Consider the following 16,638-nt stretch of genomic DNA (forward strand, 5'->3'; position numbering starts at 1 on the left):
ATAGATTTTGCAGAGCTTTCATTATGGATTTCATTAGCTTGTGCATGCATATTGTTTAAAGTTTGTCCTTATTGTCCTCTAAAAACTCACCTAGCATTTGTTTTATTTTCCGTTCTCTATCAAATTGCCAGATATTTAAAAATTGCAACATTGTAAAAGCGCCACAAGTTTTTCCTGTGTGATTTGAGTCGCACTTCCTCACCCATATTCCAAATATGTCATGGAAATGCATCAGTTCATTGAAATCATCATTTAGAATGTTTAAAATAACAATGATAAAAGAGATGTTCAATTTTATGTGGCTGATGAGACAAACTAAGATTATGAAATTATCTGATAAATTCTAAAATTTCATGGTTTTTACAATACAAACAAATTAGGTCATATAACAATTTTGAAAAGCATGTAATTTTTCTTCTTAATGAAGAAACAACCTAGATGTCTAAATGTCTGAATTAAAATCCATACTTTGCAGGCTCCTACTCAGTTTTCCCCCAAATTTCCCCTTTTTAAGTCTCATCATTTCCTATTAAAATATTCAATATTTTTGCTTTCCATTCCTTTTTTTATGACATTCACATCATTCCAACTTCAATATACATATGCCAAGATTATGAAATTATCTAGTAAAGAATAAAACCGCATGATTTTTTTTCTATTTAAAGCCACTCTACTTACAATACAAACAAATGAGGTAATATATAAGAATTTTGAAAAGCATGTAATTATGCTCTTTATCTACAAATCATCTAACCAATATATCTGTTGGAAAACTCAAATATATCCACTCGAGTGCAAAAACTTTCCCGCAATATTTCCCAATAAGTATTAATTCATTCATTTATTTTCTGAACCGCTTATCCTCACAAGGGTCATGGCCCAACAAATATATTTTTCCGAAATCTGAAGACAAGTGAATAAATCAGTTGGAATAAATATTCCAAGACCTAATAATGCAAAATATTGCTTACGAGCCCCCATGTCCCTAACCAACTTGTATGCATTTTCATTTACAAGGCAAATAAATAAAGTTACTTTAATGAAGTCACCAGGACTGACAATGAACGTTTAGGTCTTCCTTTGGCGCCCCCTATATGTTGTTACGGTTCCTGCAAGCAGGAAGCTGAGTAAATGCTCAAATCCACTTCACTCACTCACTTGCTAAGTTAAGTCGAAGCAACGTGTTTGTTTGTTTGTTGTTGTCACATTTTTATTTACTTTACCACATTCAGGCAAAAATGTCCACTGTGGACATCTTATGTTAACTCGACGTCTTGGAAGTTTGAAGCCGGACATGAAGAAGGACGATTTTTGTGGAAAATTTGACGGACTGACGCGATGATGAAGTCTGGTACGAGAGAACTCAATTACTATTTTATCGGCAAACGTTTTGTAATTTATGGAATATAAAAATGTCTCCTTACTGTTGTCAAGTTTTTACGTACAGTTTTTTGTTAAGTGTTGATAATTGAAACATTCCATCTAGTCACTGGTGTCAAACTCAAGGTACGGGGATGATGTGTTTATCACAAATAAAACCAGATGAATTAAAGCATTTAACAAGTATTGTCTTAAAATTATGACATTTTTATTAGAGTGAATGTGTGAATATGCGCTATACTTAGAGGAGGATTACAGTTAAATTCAACTGAACTGCAGTTATGAATGTACTCAATAGAAGCAAATACTGTATTTGATAAAAAGATTTTTTTAAAGTGTGTTTAAATAGCTACTGGATACATTGTGTGTGATGGAATTGCAGGGTAAAAATATAAATTTTATTTCCAATAAAAGGAGTAATTCTACAATACACTTTGGGAGGCGCCAATCAGATTAGATTAGATATTACTATAAATGCCTAATTTCAAGAATGTATTTATGAAACATTTTTGCTGCAAATTGATATTTTAAAAAAATCATGATTGAATTAGTCAAGACGGTTGTGTATACTTACTACTGTTACTACTACCAAGTTTTTATACATGTTAACCCCTGATCTTAGAGCATCATTGTTGAGCAGGGTTTCAGGTTTTAAACATCACTGTTACTACTATTTACTTCTGAAAGGTTAGGCATAAAAGCTGTCTTTTACGTGTTTATTCCACTAGTTTTACTTGTAGTACTAGTTTGTTTGACACCCATCCAACATCTCTGACACAACCCTCCCCCCAATAATTCCCCCAACTCCCCATCCTCAACCTTCTGACATGGACCACTAGATGGATTACTTATATGTGGGGTTATACGGCAAAGCCAAACAATTTTAGAACATCCCCCGTGGGGCATTTTAAAGTATAGGTTCGGATCAGTGATTCCAAAGCAGCTTTCAAGAGTTAAAACAGTGAGCCCCTACCCTCATCTCCCACTGGGGAACATCTGGCATCTATCTGTAAATGGATTGAACATGCAATTTTGGATATTCTGGTTGGAATGTCTGATTTGATTTTACAGTCCAATTTCAAAAATCCAATGGAATCCCTTTGGATTGGCACGCTTCACCAATTGGGAACAGGATCAAACTCACAATCATGAAACCTTGAACTGTTAAGATATGGAGTGTTGTTTCATATGGTGAGATATGTCACATAAACATAGCATATTAGCGTCAAAGTCACTGTTCTGTGAGTTTTCTTTTAACAGAAAACTTGATGTCTCTGCTTCTTGGTGCCAAAATTGTGTTTTTGGTGTGCGAAAACTCCTACCAAGCTACTACTGAGAATGAGTACATCGTTACAAGAATATTGTACACACCTATCTAAGTCAAATCTTTTAGACTAGGGGTCTTAAACTGATTCCACAAAGTAAGTCAATGGGTGTAACTTTTTTTTCAAATCAAAGAAGAGGACCCCTTTTCACAAATCCTGTGTCTTAATCAGGTAATTCCAGTCATTGTTTCAGCAGAAACCTAATTGGCTATTCTGTCTAATCCTTTGGAGTGAAAACCCTCACTTTGAGACTCCAGTTTTTCAGCCACCGTATAAAATGAGATTTTTGAGTGGAGCTTTCAAGATTGTTGCTGTGTAAACAACAAACACTCACATTATGTAGAGGACTCTTATCAGTGGCTCTCATACAAACACATTTTTACTGGGTTGTCAAAATGGTAAAAAGTAAAAACATTTTAGTGAGGGCTGGTCTGCTGTTATTAATGTAGCTATTTTACAGTATCTCTGTAAGACAAGCTTGTAATAAAGCCTGAGGAATGAGGAACAGAGATCACGTTCATTCATCTTTGGAACATGAGGTTCTTGTAGCGTCAGTACGAGGACATCTGATTAAAAAAAGACTTACAAAAAGAGGTCATCATTACAACGTAATCCAACAGAACTCCAAATTGTGCTCTGTCCATCAAATTATTGTTGCTACCTGTGAGGCTTATCTCCCCAAAATTTGCATTAGGTTGCAAATGTTATTACCCTTAGAGCATCGAGCATGCTTATCATTTAATGAATCTCTTCCTGTGTCTCCTTAGCCATGAACAAGCCACCTCTGGCCCCTAAACCCAAGTTATCCCAGCTCCAGCCGGCATCTCCTTTGATACCTGGAAAATATGCCCCGCCTCACCAGTCCTCTGGCCGCCCGTACCGGGTGAAACCGATGCTGGCACCAAAACCCAACCCCTCCAAGCTGAACTCCAAACCTATTGCCTCAAAGGTCCTTCCAAATAAAATCACGACAACCCCGCAGATGGTTGGCTGCCTTAACGCCCAAAATGGAATACAGAATGACAGTAAAAAGCCAAACTGGGATTATATTATTCCTATTTGTCTATGTAGCCAAAAAGACTGCCGCTGCATTCGTGACAATCACATTGACAAAGTAGAGAAAGACTTTAAAACTTTGCCCATTGTGAAGACTGAGGTCAATGGAAAGAGCATGTCTCCAGAAAGAAAAATGGACAATGCCAAAAGACAAGTCATACTTACTGCTAATGCCCACCTCCCAAACCATAACCCCAATTGTGAGTCTTCACATGATTTAGACAAGTATGTCAACAATAATTTAAATACCTCCTGTACTCAGATTAAAGTGAGACCACTTCCTTTTAGAACTGTGAACAATAAATCGAACGTGAGGGAAATTACCTGGGATAATACCAGGCAAGGTCCAGATGAAGACACTAATCCTTCTGAACAAAAACAACAACCAGCAACCCCTAGTAAACCTGTCCCTGTCCCGGTGCCCCGCAGACCCAAAAACGTTTTTCTGGCCTGCCAGGAAAAAGCTGAGGAGGAGATGCAGGAGATCACTATCCAGGAAGGGCGAAAAATGAAAGAGTTGAACGTGTCATCTGAAGGGAAAGACAAAGCATCCTCATCTGTCAGTGCGACTGCTAGTGAAAACAGACCATCGTCGTCATCTGCCGCAAAACCAGCCGCTACGCCCAGGAAAATGCTTTATCATTCTGCACCTGAAAATTCACCAACACCTGCTCAGTCAATGCTCCTAAACAATGTGGAAGAAGAAGACCTGGGTTTGGACACCAACGCCTATGATATTGAGCTATCTGTTGATAAGGACGAGGAGGTGGAAGTAGAAAGGGAAGGAAGGCATAATCAGGTGGCCGGCAATAAAGCCCAGACAGATTCCAGTTTTCACTCCAACAATCCAGGCAATCACTATGAAGCAGTCACGCTAATTCCGAAGAAGCCTCTAGGAAACAACAGCTCAATGGCATGGATGAAGAAGACGGAATCTCCTGATGTCGAAGAACAACTGAAATCAGGAATTGATGTGAAAAATCGGAAGACTGTCGAGGCTGTTATGTCTTCGCCTGCAGAAAAGACAACCACAACACATGAGCGTACATCAACGGCATCTTTGGACAAACAGAAGGCCAGGTCTTTCTCTGGTGCAGATTTGGCCCGATCCAAAGGAAGGAGGAGCTCTTTCAGAAAGCTGCTGGATCTGAAGTTGTCCGTCATGATGCTGCATAAGCTTAAGGCTAAAGGATCCCAGACCCCAGAGTCCAATGAGCATGACATACCCCATGATCTCCAATGTGCTCTCGCAATGGAACGCAAGTATTCTTGCCCTCTGGTTGGAGTGGAACAAAGCGTAGACGGTGGGGACGCAAACTATGAGAACATTTGCTACTATGAAGAGATATCAGACTACGAGAACATCTATTTTGGCGGCTCAGAAGGTTCTAGTGTCACCTGGCAGAGTTTGTACAATGACGATGGGATTTATGAAGAACCAGAGTCATATTTGGCCCCAGATAAAAACACTGACTATGACAGGTATGTGAACTTTTTTTTGTCTCCGCCACTTGCTCATTTTTTGTGAAAAACATTAACTGGAAATCTTTGGGTTATGATGGAGTTCTGTTCTAATGGATGGTAGTAGATGGTATTCAAATGTATGTAGTGGTAAATTCCCAGTTATAATGAATATTAATAAAACGGTTCTTGGCCCCCAAATTTTTTTGGACCATGAAGTCCGTAGAAATTCATTTTATCAATTTTTTTTAAAATTCCAGACACTGTTTCAGTTACATGACATTTTTCGACAGACCTCTAGTATCCATCACAAATATTTCAACTTTTCACTGGCTGCACTTACATGAAATTGTATTAATTCATTTCCTGCAGTCTGTCAGTCATTTATTTGTCCAAAAAATATTGGTATAACAAATATGTATGGGTGGGTGTGTGGGGACTCTATGCAGGTATTTTACTGTACCTTAGCAATCTTTTGATTGGTATGTCAGTACCTAACTGGCTAACACATACAACTTCTGTATCCTCTTCCCAAAATTCCCAGGTCACATAAACATGACCAGTGTATATATTATACATTATATTTTAGACCAATTATTTAATTATTTTTTGTGTTAACCAGGGACAAAATTTGAAACCCTGTTGAGGGTTTGTAAATTCAAGACTAAATGGAATGGAGCTCATAAGATTGCCCCTTAATTTGTGAAGCATGTTGACACTCTTCAGTCGCAGGTTCCTGTTTGGGGAGTTTGGCACGTTTGCCTTTCTGTTGTTAATGCTTTCTAGGCGTGCTCAATGAAGTCATTTGAAATTTGAATCACGTCCCTTTTTTGAAAACCAAATGTGTTTGTGAGATAATAGAATAGATGAACTTCACTGTATGCTGGACAGATGCCAGAACATTGTATAGTTGCAGTTTGCAGGGTTGTCGAATTTTATGTATTTAAAATTGATGTGTGATTTTCACATTTTAAGAACTGAAAACAAATAATAATATTTTTTTTTTCATTCAGATGTGAGTCTTAGTAGCAAGCAGAAGACAGGGGAGTGGCTTCCACTTGAGAGTTTCAGCGTGTATTTTCATGAACATTTAAAAAACAAACAAAAAAAAACAAAATTAATAGCAGAAAAAAATCGCAAAGAAGTGAATTCGCGATAATCCAGGGAAGACTGTACAATAATTTGGATTGTTATTCTTACTTGAAACACTTATTTTTTCTGAGGAAATAATAATTAATAAAATATAAAATCTTACCATTAATTACAATTTAAAAAATATGATTAAAATGCGTGTGGCTACAGAAATAGTCAACCGTGTGTCTCGTTGCATAATTGTGCCGTTGGACAAAATATAATTTTACTTTACTTCTGGCTAAAACAATGACATTTCATAAAGGTACAGTGTTTCTGAGACAGATTACAGTTTTTTGGGAGTAATGACCTGTCACTGGTTTTTCTTTGTATTGCGATCCAGTACATATTTAAGTTTTGAATGTGCTACATTCAGTTAAGCCACAACTTGAGTCAATTAAAAATGACTAAATACCCAAATGGCCATTGTCGTGATCATATTTGATACTTGTACTTTCTTGACTGTTAAATTACCCGCAGTTCAGAATTCCTTCCCAAAAATTGTCATGACGTTTACCCTTTTAAACATGGAAAAAACCTTTTTTTTGATAACTTCTCCCTTTTTGCTACACTAATAACAAATGATCCAAAGTCAGTCAGGCTAAAAGGAGCAGGATTATGTCGTACAACTGTACACTGTCTCTTGCGGCTTATCATAGTTTAGTTTAGCATGCCACAACTTCAAAGTGCTTCAAAATCACATGCTACAAAACACGTTGAGCAGCTCACAAACACAAATGAGTCATAGCTGTTGTCAACATAGCGGGTGTGTGTGTGAGGAGCTCATTTTTGCGACACTTGATTTATTTGCTTTTGGTCCTTTTTCTGTGGTCAACCTACTACTGGAAATTGGACAATGCATCGAGTTTTACCAAATCGCAAACATTTTTGAGAGAAGATCTCCATGGAACAAATTTTAATTGTATTGCGTATGAGTGTATTGTATTGTACACGACATTCCAGTTTGCCGTTTTAAAACACATCAAACTAACATCTACCCCTTTAAGTAAATAAAAATAAAAATGTTGGACTCAGTTGTACAAATAATAGGATGTCAAATTACGTTTAAAAATATTAACAATTTTTTTTGTGTATAAGTGAACTTGGTGAACACGGGCTTTATTTGTATGACACAGCTGATGTTTCCCCTTCGGTTTATTATTACCCTGAATTGTTTTTTTTCTGTTGTGTTTAGGAATCTGCAGGAAATGTTAAAATGCAGCTGCAGACATCATGCTGTTTGCTGAACATACTGTTTGGGTTATTAAAAACATGACCCCCATTCCATAAATAACATCCTCCCTCTATTTCCACACAGATGTGTCATCACATTAGCGCTGACAACTCACTTTGTGCTTTGGTTATTTTGCTTTGAACAGAAGTTCTATCGACGACAAAGCGGACGATGGTGCTTCAGACGATGACTTCATGCTACCTTTTTCAGACGTGGAAGCCGAAGACGACAGCTCCGTCTCAAGTAAAGGAGACCATGAGCTGCCAGAGGAAAGTATGGTGAGGAAATGAAATTATACTGTGTTTCCTTGACATACAAGTCCAGCAAAATCTGAAAAAAAGACAACCATTTTTTTTGCTAAATAGGGTCGCGCCCCTCATTTGGTTATAAATTTTATATAAACGCAAATGAATATAATGAACCCCTTTACTGCCATACACAATTAACCTTTTCAGTTATAAATTTAATGTCCAATGCCAAGATGTGTCAAAATAAGTGTAAGCTGGTAGACTGTTTAATGTTACACCATTTGCTATCTAATTGTCATATTTTAGGCATATTCTTCATTTTAATGTTTTCTTCATCTTATTTTAGATGCAAAGTGGCCCTCGAATGACCAAGATCCATCACATTGCTACTGAAATTATGACCTCTGAGAAAGTGTAAGACACTTTATCTTTCAAAGCTTGGAAGCCCCGTTACTCAGTCCTTCATAAGTAGGGATGCCACAATATTGCGATATTGTGTTATCAAAAGTGGCTCAGTATTTTTATGGTTTTGCTGTGGTACAAAAAATAAACAATGAGCTATTACATTTACAATAAATTAAGGGGTGTGCATTTATTTTTATCTACTAGACATGCTATATTTATAACATTTTGCTTTTATGGTTGCCTCTAGGTTTGTTGATGTCCTGAAGCTGCTTCATGTTGTAAGTATGCGACAATTTAGCTATTCTGTTTCCCTCCTGCATTTTTAAATTGCAAATGAATAACACTTGCTTATCATCTACTGTGTTGACACTTGACTACACAAACACATAGATACACAGTGTAACGATAGGGGGTTAAAGCGACTCTCTCCTTTGACTACATCAGACTGGTTGAACAATTTAAATGCTTGCCTTATTATCTCAAAGGTGCTGCGTATACTGAAAGAGGACTAAAGGCATCTACAGTAAGCCCTTACATGCAGGTTTTTCAGCTGATGACCTCTCAGAGGTTAACAAAGGCAGCCGATGATAAAGTGGCTTAAGCTTGAGGATAATTTAACCTTCAAGTCATGCCCTGACTCGGCTGATTCATTTAAATGTACAACCTAATTAAATCTGGAATAGCAGATGCCCAAAGTGACAAATATTTCTTTACTGTACTTAAACAGATTCTTTTTCAAATGATTTCACTGACTTTTTACTTTTCTCTCCACGGTTTGGAAACAGATGGCAAAAGATATAATATAATACTGTCTTGTGCCGCAATACACAGTACAGTAAGCAGTGAACCTGCCAAAATAACTTGAATTCATTTCCTATACATTAATTTTTTGACTCCACTGTGTTTAAAAAAATCATATGAGCAGATGTCACTGCAGCCCACAGACAGGAAGTGTCTGTCACTTAAACTGGATGAATTGAGTCTGTTGATGACACACAGTCATGCTAAGTTAGAAAGAATGTCAATGCTGTTTGTTCAGGCAGTATATAAATACAGTGGTACCTCGAGATACAAGCTTAATGCGTTCCGAGACTGAGCTCGTATGTCGATTTTCTCGTAACTCAAACAAACGTTTCCCATAGAAATGAACTAAAAAGAGAGACTTTTAGCACCGGTGAATCGTAATATAACATAAACAAATTTAAATGAACTTGGATTACGATGCAGACACACTCAAAAATAAGTTTAATCTAACCTTACACTAAACGTAATTCTAATTTTGTTTTAAATTTTTAAACAGTGGTACCTCGACGTACGAGCACCCCTACATACGAGCATTTCGAGATACGAGTAAAATTTCGAGCAAATAATTATCTCTAGATACGAGAAACATTTTGAGATGCGAGAAAGCCAGGTGGCCAAGACATGAGAGGCTGTCGAATTAAGCTCGTATCTCGAGGTACCACTGTACTTTGTTGTTAGGGTTAGAATTCAGGGGTGGGCAAAGCGGTCCTGGAGGGCTGTTGTGGCTAGGTGCAGCTTTTTGTTCCACAAACACCTTAACCAATGGGGGTTGTGCTGAAACGAGACTGACTGCAATCCACTCATTGCACTTCTATCATATACCACATTTGTGGAAAGGTATCACACATGACTTACTGCAAGGGTGTTCAAACTTTTTTGCTCCAAGATCTACTTTTCAAGGAGTTAACCTTCCACGATCCCATGATCTTCTTTTACAGGCCACTGACAACCCTCAGCAATTATTTCCGTTGCTATACCTCGCATTAGACTCTATCAACATGGAGCGGCGGTGAAAATCCACTCTCGATTCATGCTAAAGCATACTGCGGACATGCCAAATTCATAAAAGCCTAGCTAAGGAAATTGACAGAGGGGAGGGATCAAAATGTTATTGTCGTGCGATCTACCAATAGTACTTTGGCGATCTACCGGTAGATCGCGATCTACATAATGGGCACCCCTGTCCTACACTCTCACTTATTATGAGACCTTAGGAGGTAATGCAAACACATTATTTAAGTGCAAAGCTGCTGAGGTCAGCCAAACTTAGATTATTTTATAAATGGCTTCAACTTATGTATAGAGAGTAATCTTCAACCATTTAGTAATTGGCAATTTATCATATTCAGGCCGATTACATGAAGATTGATCACAAACACTAGGGATTGTGTGCATTTCCTGGTTCTTGGAGCCTTACAAATACGATATAAAATTGAAGACATTTGTAGTGATTTACTATATATATATATATATATATATATATATATATATATATATATATATATATATATATATATATATATATATATATATATATAAATATCTTAGGGGTTATAAAACCAATAATAATAATGGAGAGTCACCTTCAACAGTGCATGTGCCTTCATTTTTTTTGTGGACCATAGGACTTCCGGGATGCCGTGAACAAAGCGTCTCATCAAAACACCAAACCTGTGATTGAGGAGCGTCTGCTCAACCAGATTCTGTATTACCTTCCGCAACTCTATGAACTCAACCAGGATTTGCTTCAGGAGCTGCAGAATAGACTAGCGAAATGGTAACATTCCCTTCAAAGTGTTTTTCAATTTTTTATGGGTATTGGTCAGTTGCTGGCCATGGGTTCATTATTTGGGCCTTCAACTGGGACTTGACGACTAGAAAGCCGTCAGCATCAAATTATGTTGATTTGATTGCAATAGAAGATGGCACTAATGCATTATGAAAATGGTTAGCCAACTGCTGAACAAAAAACACACTGAAGGACAAGACCTGACAAGATCTGTATCATAAATGATTTGAGATGTAAACAATGACTGTGGAACAAAATGAACTCTTATTTTAGGAAGCCATTATATTTAACTAGTAGCTTGACCAAAATATGAATTAAAAAATAAACACAGATTAATAGATATATTAGTTGGTACAGAATGATTCAGCATGTTTTTACTAGTCAAAGTTGGCTGATCCACATAGATGACAACACACAAGTTTATACCTTGAACTTTTAAAATTCAGATGTTAAAGCTGTCATTTGTCCTTAACTAAAACAAGTGATGACTCGCTGCAAAACTTGAAGATATTAACCTAAGGAAAATGACAACATCCAGACAATGAATCTGGAATGGGATGCGGTCAGTTTATCATTCCAATGGTATTCTGGTATTCATCCACTTTTTAGTGATTAGAGTTACGTCAAAAACACTAAAGAGTTATAGTCACTACCATAGCTATTATCTATCTTATCTATCTCTTTTTATCCTTGTAAAGCCGTTTTTTTCTTGCTCGAATGTTTATTTTGCCTCATTAGATTGTATATTCCTTCATTAAAAACGTCTTTTTTTGTATGAACAGGGATGAAAAAAAGCAGTTGGCTGATATCTTCTTGAAAAAAGGTCCTTATCTGAAGATGTACTCAACATACATCCGCGAGTTTGACAAGAATGTGGCTCTACTGGAAGAGCAGAGCAAAAAGAATCCACTGTTTGGTGCCGTCGTGAAAGAATTTGAGGTAACGTGGCGCTTTCTTTTTATTTCCTGCACGTTGAAGTCTCTGTATTATAGATTACAAGAGAATGAATCAATTTGTACATCACTTGCCTCAATCATACGAAGTACATAGTGAATGTGTACTTTTTTTGTTCATTTTATTCACCCCAAATGTGATATTTGCGTTCTAGGCTGATCCACGTTGTGCCAACTTGGCTCTGAAGCATTACCTCCTGAAGCCTATTCAAAGGATTCCTCAGTACCAGCTTCTCCTTAGAGGTGGCTAAAATGCTTCATCATTGTCACTGTGCTGCCCTCTAGTGCAAACATGGGTTTTAATTCAAGTAAATATAATTTAAAAGATTCAAAAAAAATATTTATGTATATTTTGAAGGACTGGGGTCACACGCTCACCATCATAAAGCCTAAACATATTAAAATAAAATACATTTTGTAATATTTTTTTCCTCTTAGATAATGTTATATTTTCTTCAATTTCTGTCCTCTTTCCTTTTTGAACAACAACAAAGACCCACAAAGACAATTAAAAAGGTAACAAAAGTTAGAAAGGTAAATATGCACAGAGGTTTTCTGACATCACCTAAGAATTAATCCGCCTTTTTAGAGCCCTCCCCCAATACGTAGTTCTGTAACTCAATATTTTTCGCTGCAAAAGTATAATGGGATTTTTGTACACAAATCAGATTAGGTGGAACAACATTACCTTTGTAACCTGAAAATCTTTTTGCACACGTTGTACTGTATTTATCTGGTCTGAAAATGTCAAGAATGTTTGTTGGCGTCACTGTTGCGTAACATCATCATTTAAACACAATCGACATTTTTTTGCAAATGGGATTAAAACGCAAGATTACGTAGCAGGAATTTACTACACAGTGGCGTGCTTAGTAGTTTTCAAACCTGATCAACTAAACTGTTTGTTTTCCAGACTATTTGAAAAACCTGTCCAAAGACTCAGCTGATTACAAGGACACACAAGGTAAGTAAAGAGTCACATTAAATTGTCTTTAAATGGAATGACTGATATGTAACGCTGATGTTTTGCTCCATTCAGACGCTCTTGCTATCATGAAGGACGTCGTTAATCATGCCAATGATATCATGAAGGAAGGGGTATGGCCGAAATTCAACTTCTTTTAATAGAATGGAAATGTAGTGGAGCTGTTGTTGTTCGTCCAATTTGGGGGGAAATAGAACAAGGGAATTTTATTCATTTTGAATGGGAAAGATAGTTGCAGATGAGAGTCTAGTAAGAGAGTATAAACTCACAAAACTATTTAACTTTATCTTTGAATTTAAATTTATCTCAAGGAACCACTGCAAACACGTGGTTGATTCTAATGTCTTGTTTTTCTGGTTTTCATACAAGGACAATTTCCAGAAGCTGATTCGGGTTCAGTGCAGTCTAAATGGTCATCATGAAATCGTGCAGCCTGGAAGAGTGAGATGTTTTGCACTCGTGACAAAATACTAGAATCCTTATGGAGGATTTTGCACGACACATGATGAAAATAACTTTGTTTTGTGATAGGTATTCCTGAAGGAGGGTATCCTCAATAAACTGTCCAGGAAAGTCATGCAGCCCAGGATGTTCTTCCTGGTACACTTGACTTTTATCTTTTCAAAAGTAACCAGTTTGGGCAACAAGCAGCTAAAGTAACTTCCTTGATTGCAATAATTAGGAATATCGGAATCCATGCTCTCTCAAATTGTAAATGTAACACATTGCATTTAGTATGTACACATTACCAGGTACTAGAGTAAATCATTTCTGTGAGGTTGAATCCTGGTGTCTTCAAAATCACTGAAAACTAACATTTCCATGTCATGTTCTACTTCAGTTTAACGACACTTTGCTGTACACCAGTCCTGTTCAGTCGGGCCAGTATAAGTTGAATAACATGCTGTCCTTAGCTGGGATGAAGGTGAGAACTCCTTTCTAGGTGTAATGCACTGTAATATTTTCATTTGCACTGACAATATTTTATTGATGACAGGTGAGCAAACCAAGTCAAGAGGCCTACCAGAATGAGTTCTTTATTGAGAGCATAGAGCGCTCATTCATTCTGTCTGCAAGGTAATGATCGTCTCTCTTTTTTTTTTTACTGTTATTTAAGTTTAGGTTGGTAATTATGTTTAGTCATGTGGCCCCCTTTTTTTCTTTTAAATTTCAATAAAGTTCAGCTTCGGAGAGAGATGAATGGCTTGAGGACATTTCAACAGCTATAAGTAATTACACCAAGAAAAAGATCACTTTCATATCTGGAAAGAGCTACGATGAGGTAACTAAACCAAAACAAAAACCAAAGATGATCTTGCTCATCAATGAAGAATTTTTGGCACTAAATCTAAAGCATTCAAACCACAATATAATTGAACCTTGCCACCAACTAATGAGTTTTTTCTTTAGTTGTTGTTGTTTGGCTTTGTTTTACCTGTCAAAATTTTAGGTATGCACACGCTTTAGATGCAACTCTATTTAAATTAAGTAAAATAAAAATAAAAACGCTGTGGTAGTGCCCTGGCATGTGGACAAGACAAACTTTCATCGCCAACTTTTAGCCATTTTTCAATTTTTCAAATGTATTGCCTTTCGATGCGACATATTTTTTCTGTGACTTTATGCAGGTGCACTTAATGTAATGAATTGATATTTATATATTTTTTGTTTCTTTTTAATTAGTTTCAACTGAGCAATTGTGCTGATGGCGCCTCTTTGGGTGCCAAAGCCCCCATTTGGATCCCAGACCCACGTGCCACCATGTGCATGATTTGTACATGTGAGTTCACTCTGACGTGGAGGCGACACCACTGTCGGGCCTGTGGCAAGGTGAGGCACTGCTTTAATTCCACTTTACATGCCAGCACCTGTCAGCCTAGCAATTGAGTTTAAAAAAAATCTAATACAAATACTAACTGGCAGTCAGAGTTGTCTATTTTTTGGCAAAATCCTATTAACAATAATATAAAGTACCACGTGAGGTGTATTTTTTTTGTCTACTAGGTTGTGTGCCAGTCATGTTCCTCCAACAAGCAAACCCTTGAGTACCTCAAAAACCATTTAGCGAGAGTGTGTGACCAGTGTTACTTTATACTCCGAGAGCAGAAAAGTAGGTTTCTCACTATTTCCTCACCTCCTGTCTTGTATGTCTGCAAATGATTCCTCTTACTTTTTGTTCGGTTTGCCAGACGAAGAAGATGTCTCAGCTGCTGCACTTCCCAAAGCCACCTTTGCATTCCCTCGCAAACAAAAGCGGATACTACCAGCTGCTCTCAAAGAGGTGACACTAACCATTATCTTTCTTTTTTCCCCGGTTTGATCTCTTCATGTCGTGCATTTGACTTTGGCAGGTGTCCGCCAGCACAGACAACCCCTCCATGAGTGGATATTTGCAGAGGTCAAAGGGCAAGAAGAAGCAGGGAAAGCGCTTGTGGTTTGTGATCAAAGATAAGGTTCTGTACACCTATGCTGCCAGTGAGGTAGGCAATGCTTCAAGAGTACACTGTACTGGATTTACATCAGCGGCTGAGCAATTCTTTTTATTTATTGATGTTGACAAATGAACACATTACAACCAAAAAACTAAAATAATGTCAAAGAAACAAAATTGAATCCAATGTTCTGCCCATAATTTGCATCTTCACTGTTGCAAACATTAAGGGGCCCCAAAAATATATCTTTGCAATCAATCTTTCTCATCAATAACTGAATTACGTATATCCATATTAATTGAGTCAAAAAAGAAGAGACCACATTGGATGACTTCATATGAAGTGTCGGAAATTTGGGAATAGAATTGCGGTATTAAAACACTGATTTTCAAAGCAGTCCTTCCAACTTTACTGCTGGCAACAAATAGGGAGCTAAAATGTAACATTACTTTGAGAAAAGGAAAAGACTAGCTCATTTAAGGCACATTTTGTCCGCTTTAGGTTACTTAGTTAAAATTTGAATAATTTACATTTTGTCCACTTTAGGCTACTTAGTTAAAATTTGAATAATTGACACATTTATTCATACATCTTCCTTACTAGGCATCCTCGTAAGTGTTGCGGGAGTTCCCCATTGGATGCTAATGGAAATTGGCATTAAATGTAAAAATATAATCCTTCATTGAGCGGGGGTGTCAACAGTGAACCATGATTTGGTGGTGCTTAACGATTCAAAAACCTCTGTCAATAAATAGAACCTGCTGTTGTAAATCCAGCTGATGTACATTATTACAAATCCTTCATCGGGATTTGATTAGTAATACCCAACAAATGTGTTTCCATCATGCAAGGATGTCGCCGCTTTGGAGAGTCAACCACTCTTAGGATTTGTCTTAAAAGTTGATTCATTCCAAAAGTTACAGTTCAAGCTCTACCACAAAAATACACTGTACTACAATTTTAAAGCAGATGACGTCCAGACAGCCCAGAGGTAAAGTATGAAGGTTAAAGCTGATATTGCAATGATTCTCAAAATGTGGTTGTACTTTAATACTTTAACTTGAATGTCCTGTTAACAGGTGGATTGACACTTTCCGAGAATCATCTGTACTTTAGTGTCTGGAACTGACTGTGTGATGTTGACATTTCATCTGGACTGCAAAGATTTACCCCATTGTTTCCAGTTTTTCCCCATCAGAAGACAACACATTTATTATTTTAAAATAAAATATTATTTTCATGATTTTTTCCTTTGCTGAAGTTACCTCTTGTGAGCGTTGCTCATTATTATTATTTTTAAGGCAGCAGGAATATGTATGTGGTGTATTTTATGACCACCTGTAGGGATTTAATGTTATCCTTTTCATAATAGTATTTGTGATTACAAGCACTTTTGTTTAAAATTTAGTTCATTGTTGACTTTTGGTTTAGTTGT

The 16,638-nt window shown here is 37.0% G+C and overlaps 1 protein-coding gene across 1 annotated transcript; it reads left to right on the forward strand.

Moving 5' to 3' along the window:
- The first annotated feature begins 1,148 nt into the window (after positions 1–1,148).
- Positions 1,149–16,463, forward strand: LOC144071583 (FYVE, RhoGEF and PH domain-containing protein 6-like). The gene is made up of 21 exons (XM_077596815.1): positions 1,149–1,351; positions 3,473–5,243; positions 7,733–7,865; positions 8,182–8,249; positions 8,488–8,518; positions 10,670–10,821; positions 11,616–11,772; positions 11,942–12,029; positions 12,700–12,750; positions 12,826–12,884; positions 13,141–13,212; positions 13,303–13,371; positions 13,613–13,696; positions 13,769–13,848; positions 13,951–14,053; positions 14,455–14,601; positions 14,776–14,881; positions 14,961–15,052; positions 15,123–15,251; positions 16,055–16,194; positions 16,283–16,463. The coding sequence occupies exons 1-21, from the start codon at positions 1,339–1,341 to the stop codon at positions 16,317–16,319; spliced, it is 3,582 nt and encodes a 1,193-aa protein (XP_077452941.1). The 5' UTR covers positions 1,149–1,338; the 3' UTR covers positions 16,320–16,463.
- The last annotated feature ends 175 nt before the right edge of the window (positions 16,464–16,638 follow it).

This window comes from Stigmatopora argus, chromosome 3 (assembly GCF_051989625.1).
Source record: "Stigmatopora argus isolate UIUO_Sarg chromosome 3, RoL_Sarg_1.0, whole genome shotgun sequence".
Classification (NCBI taxonomy): Eukaryota; Metazoa; Chordata; class Actinopteri; order Syngnathiformes; family Syngnathidae; genus Stigmatopora; species Stigmatopora argus.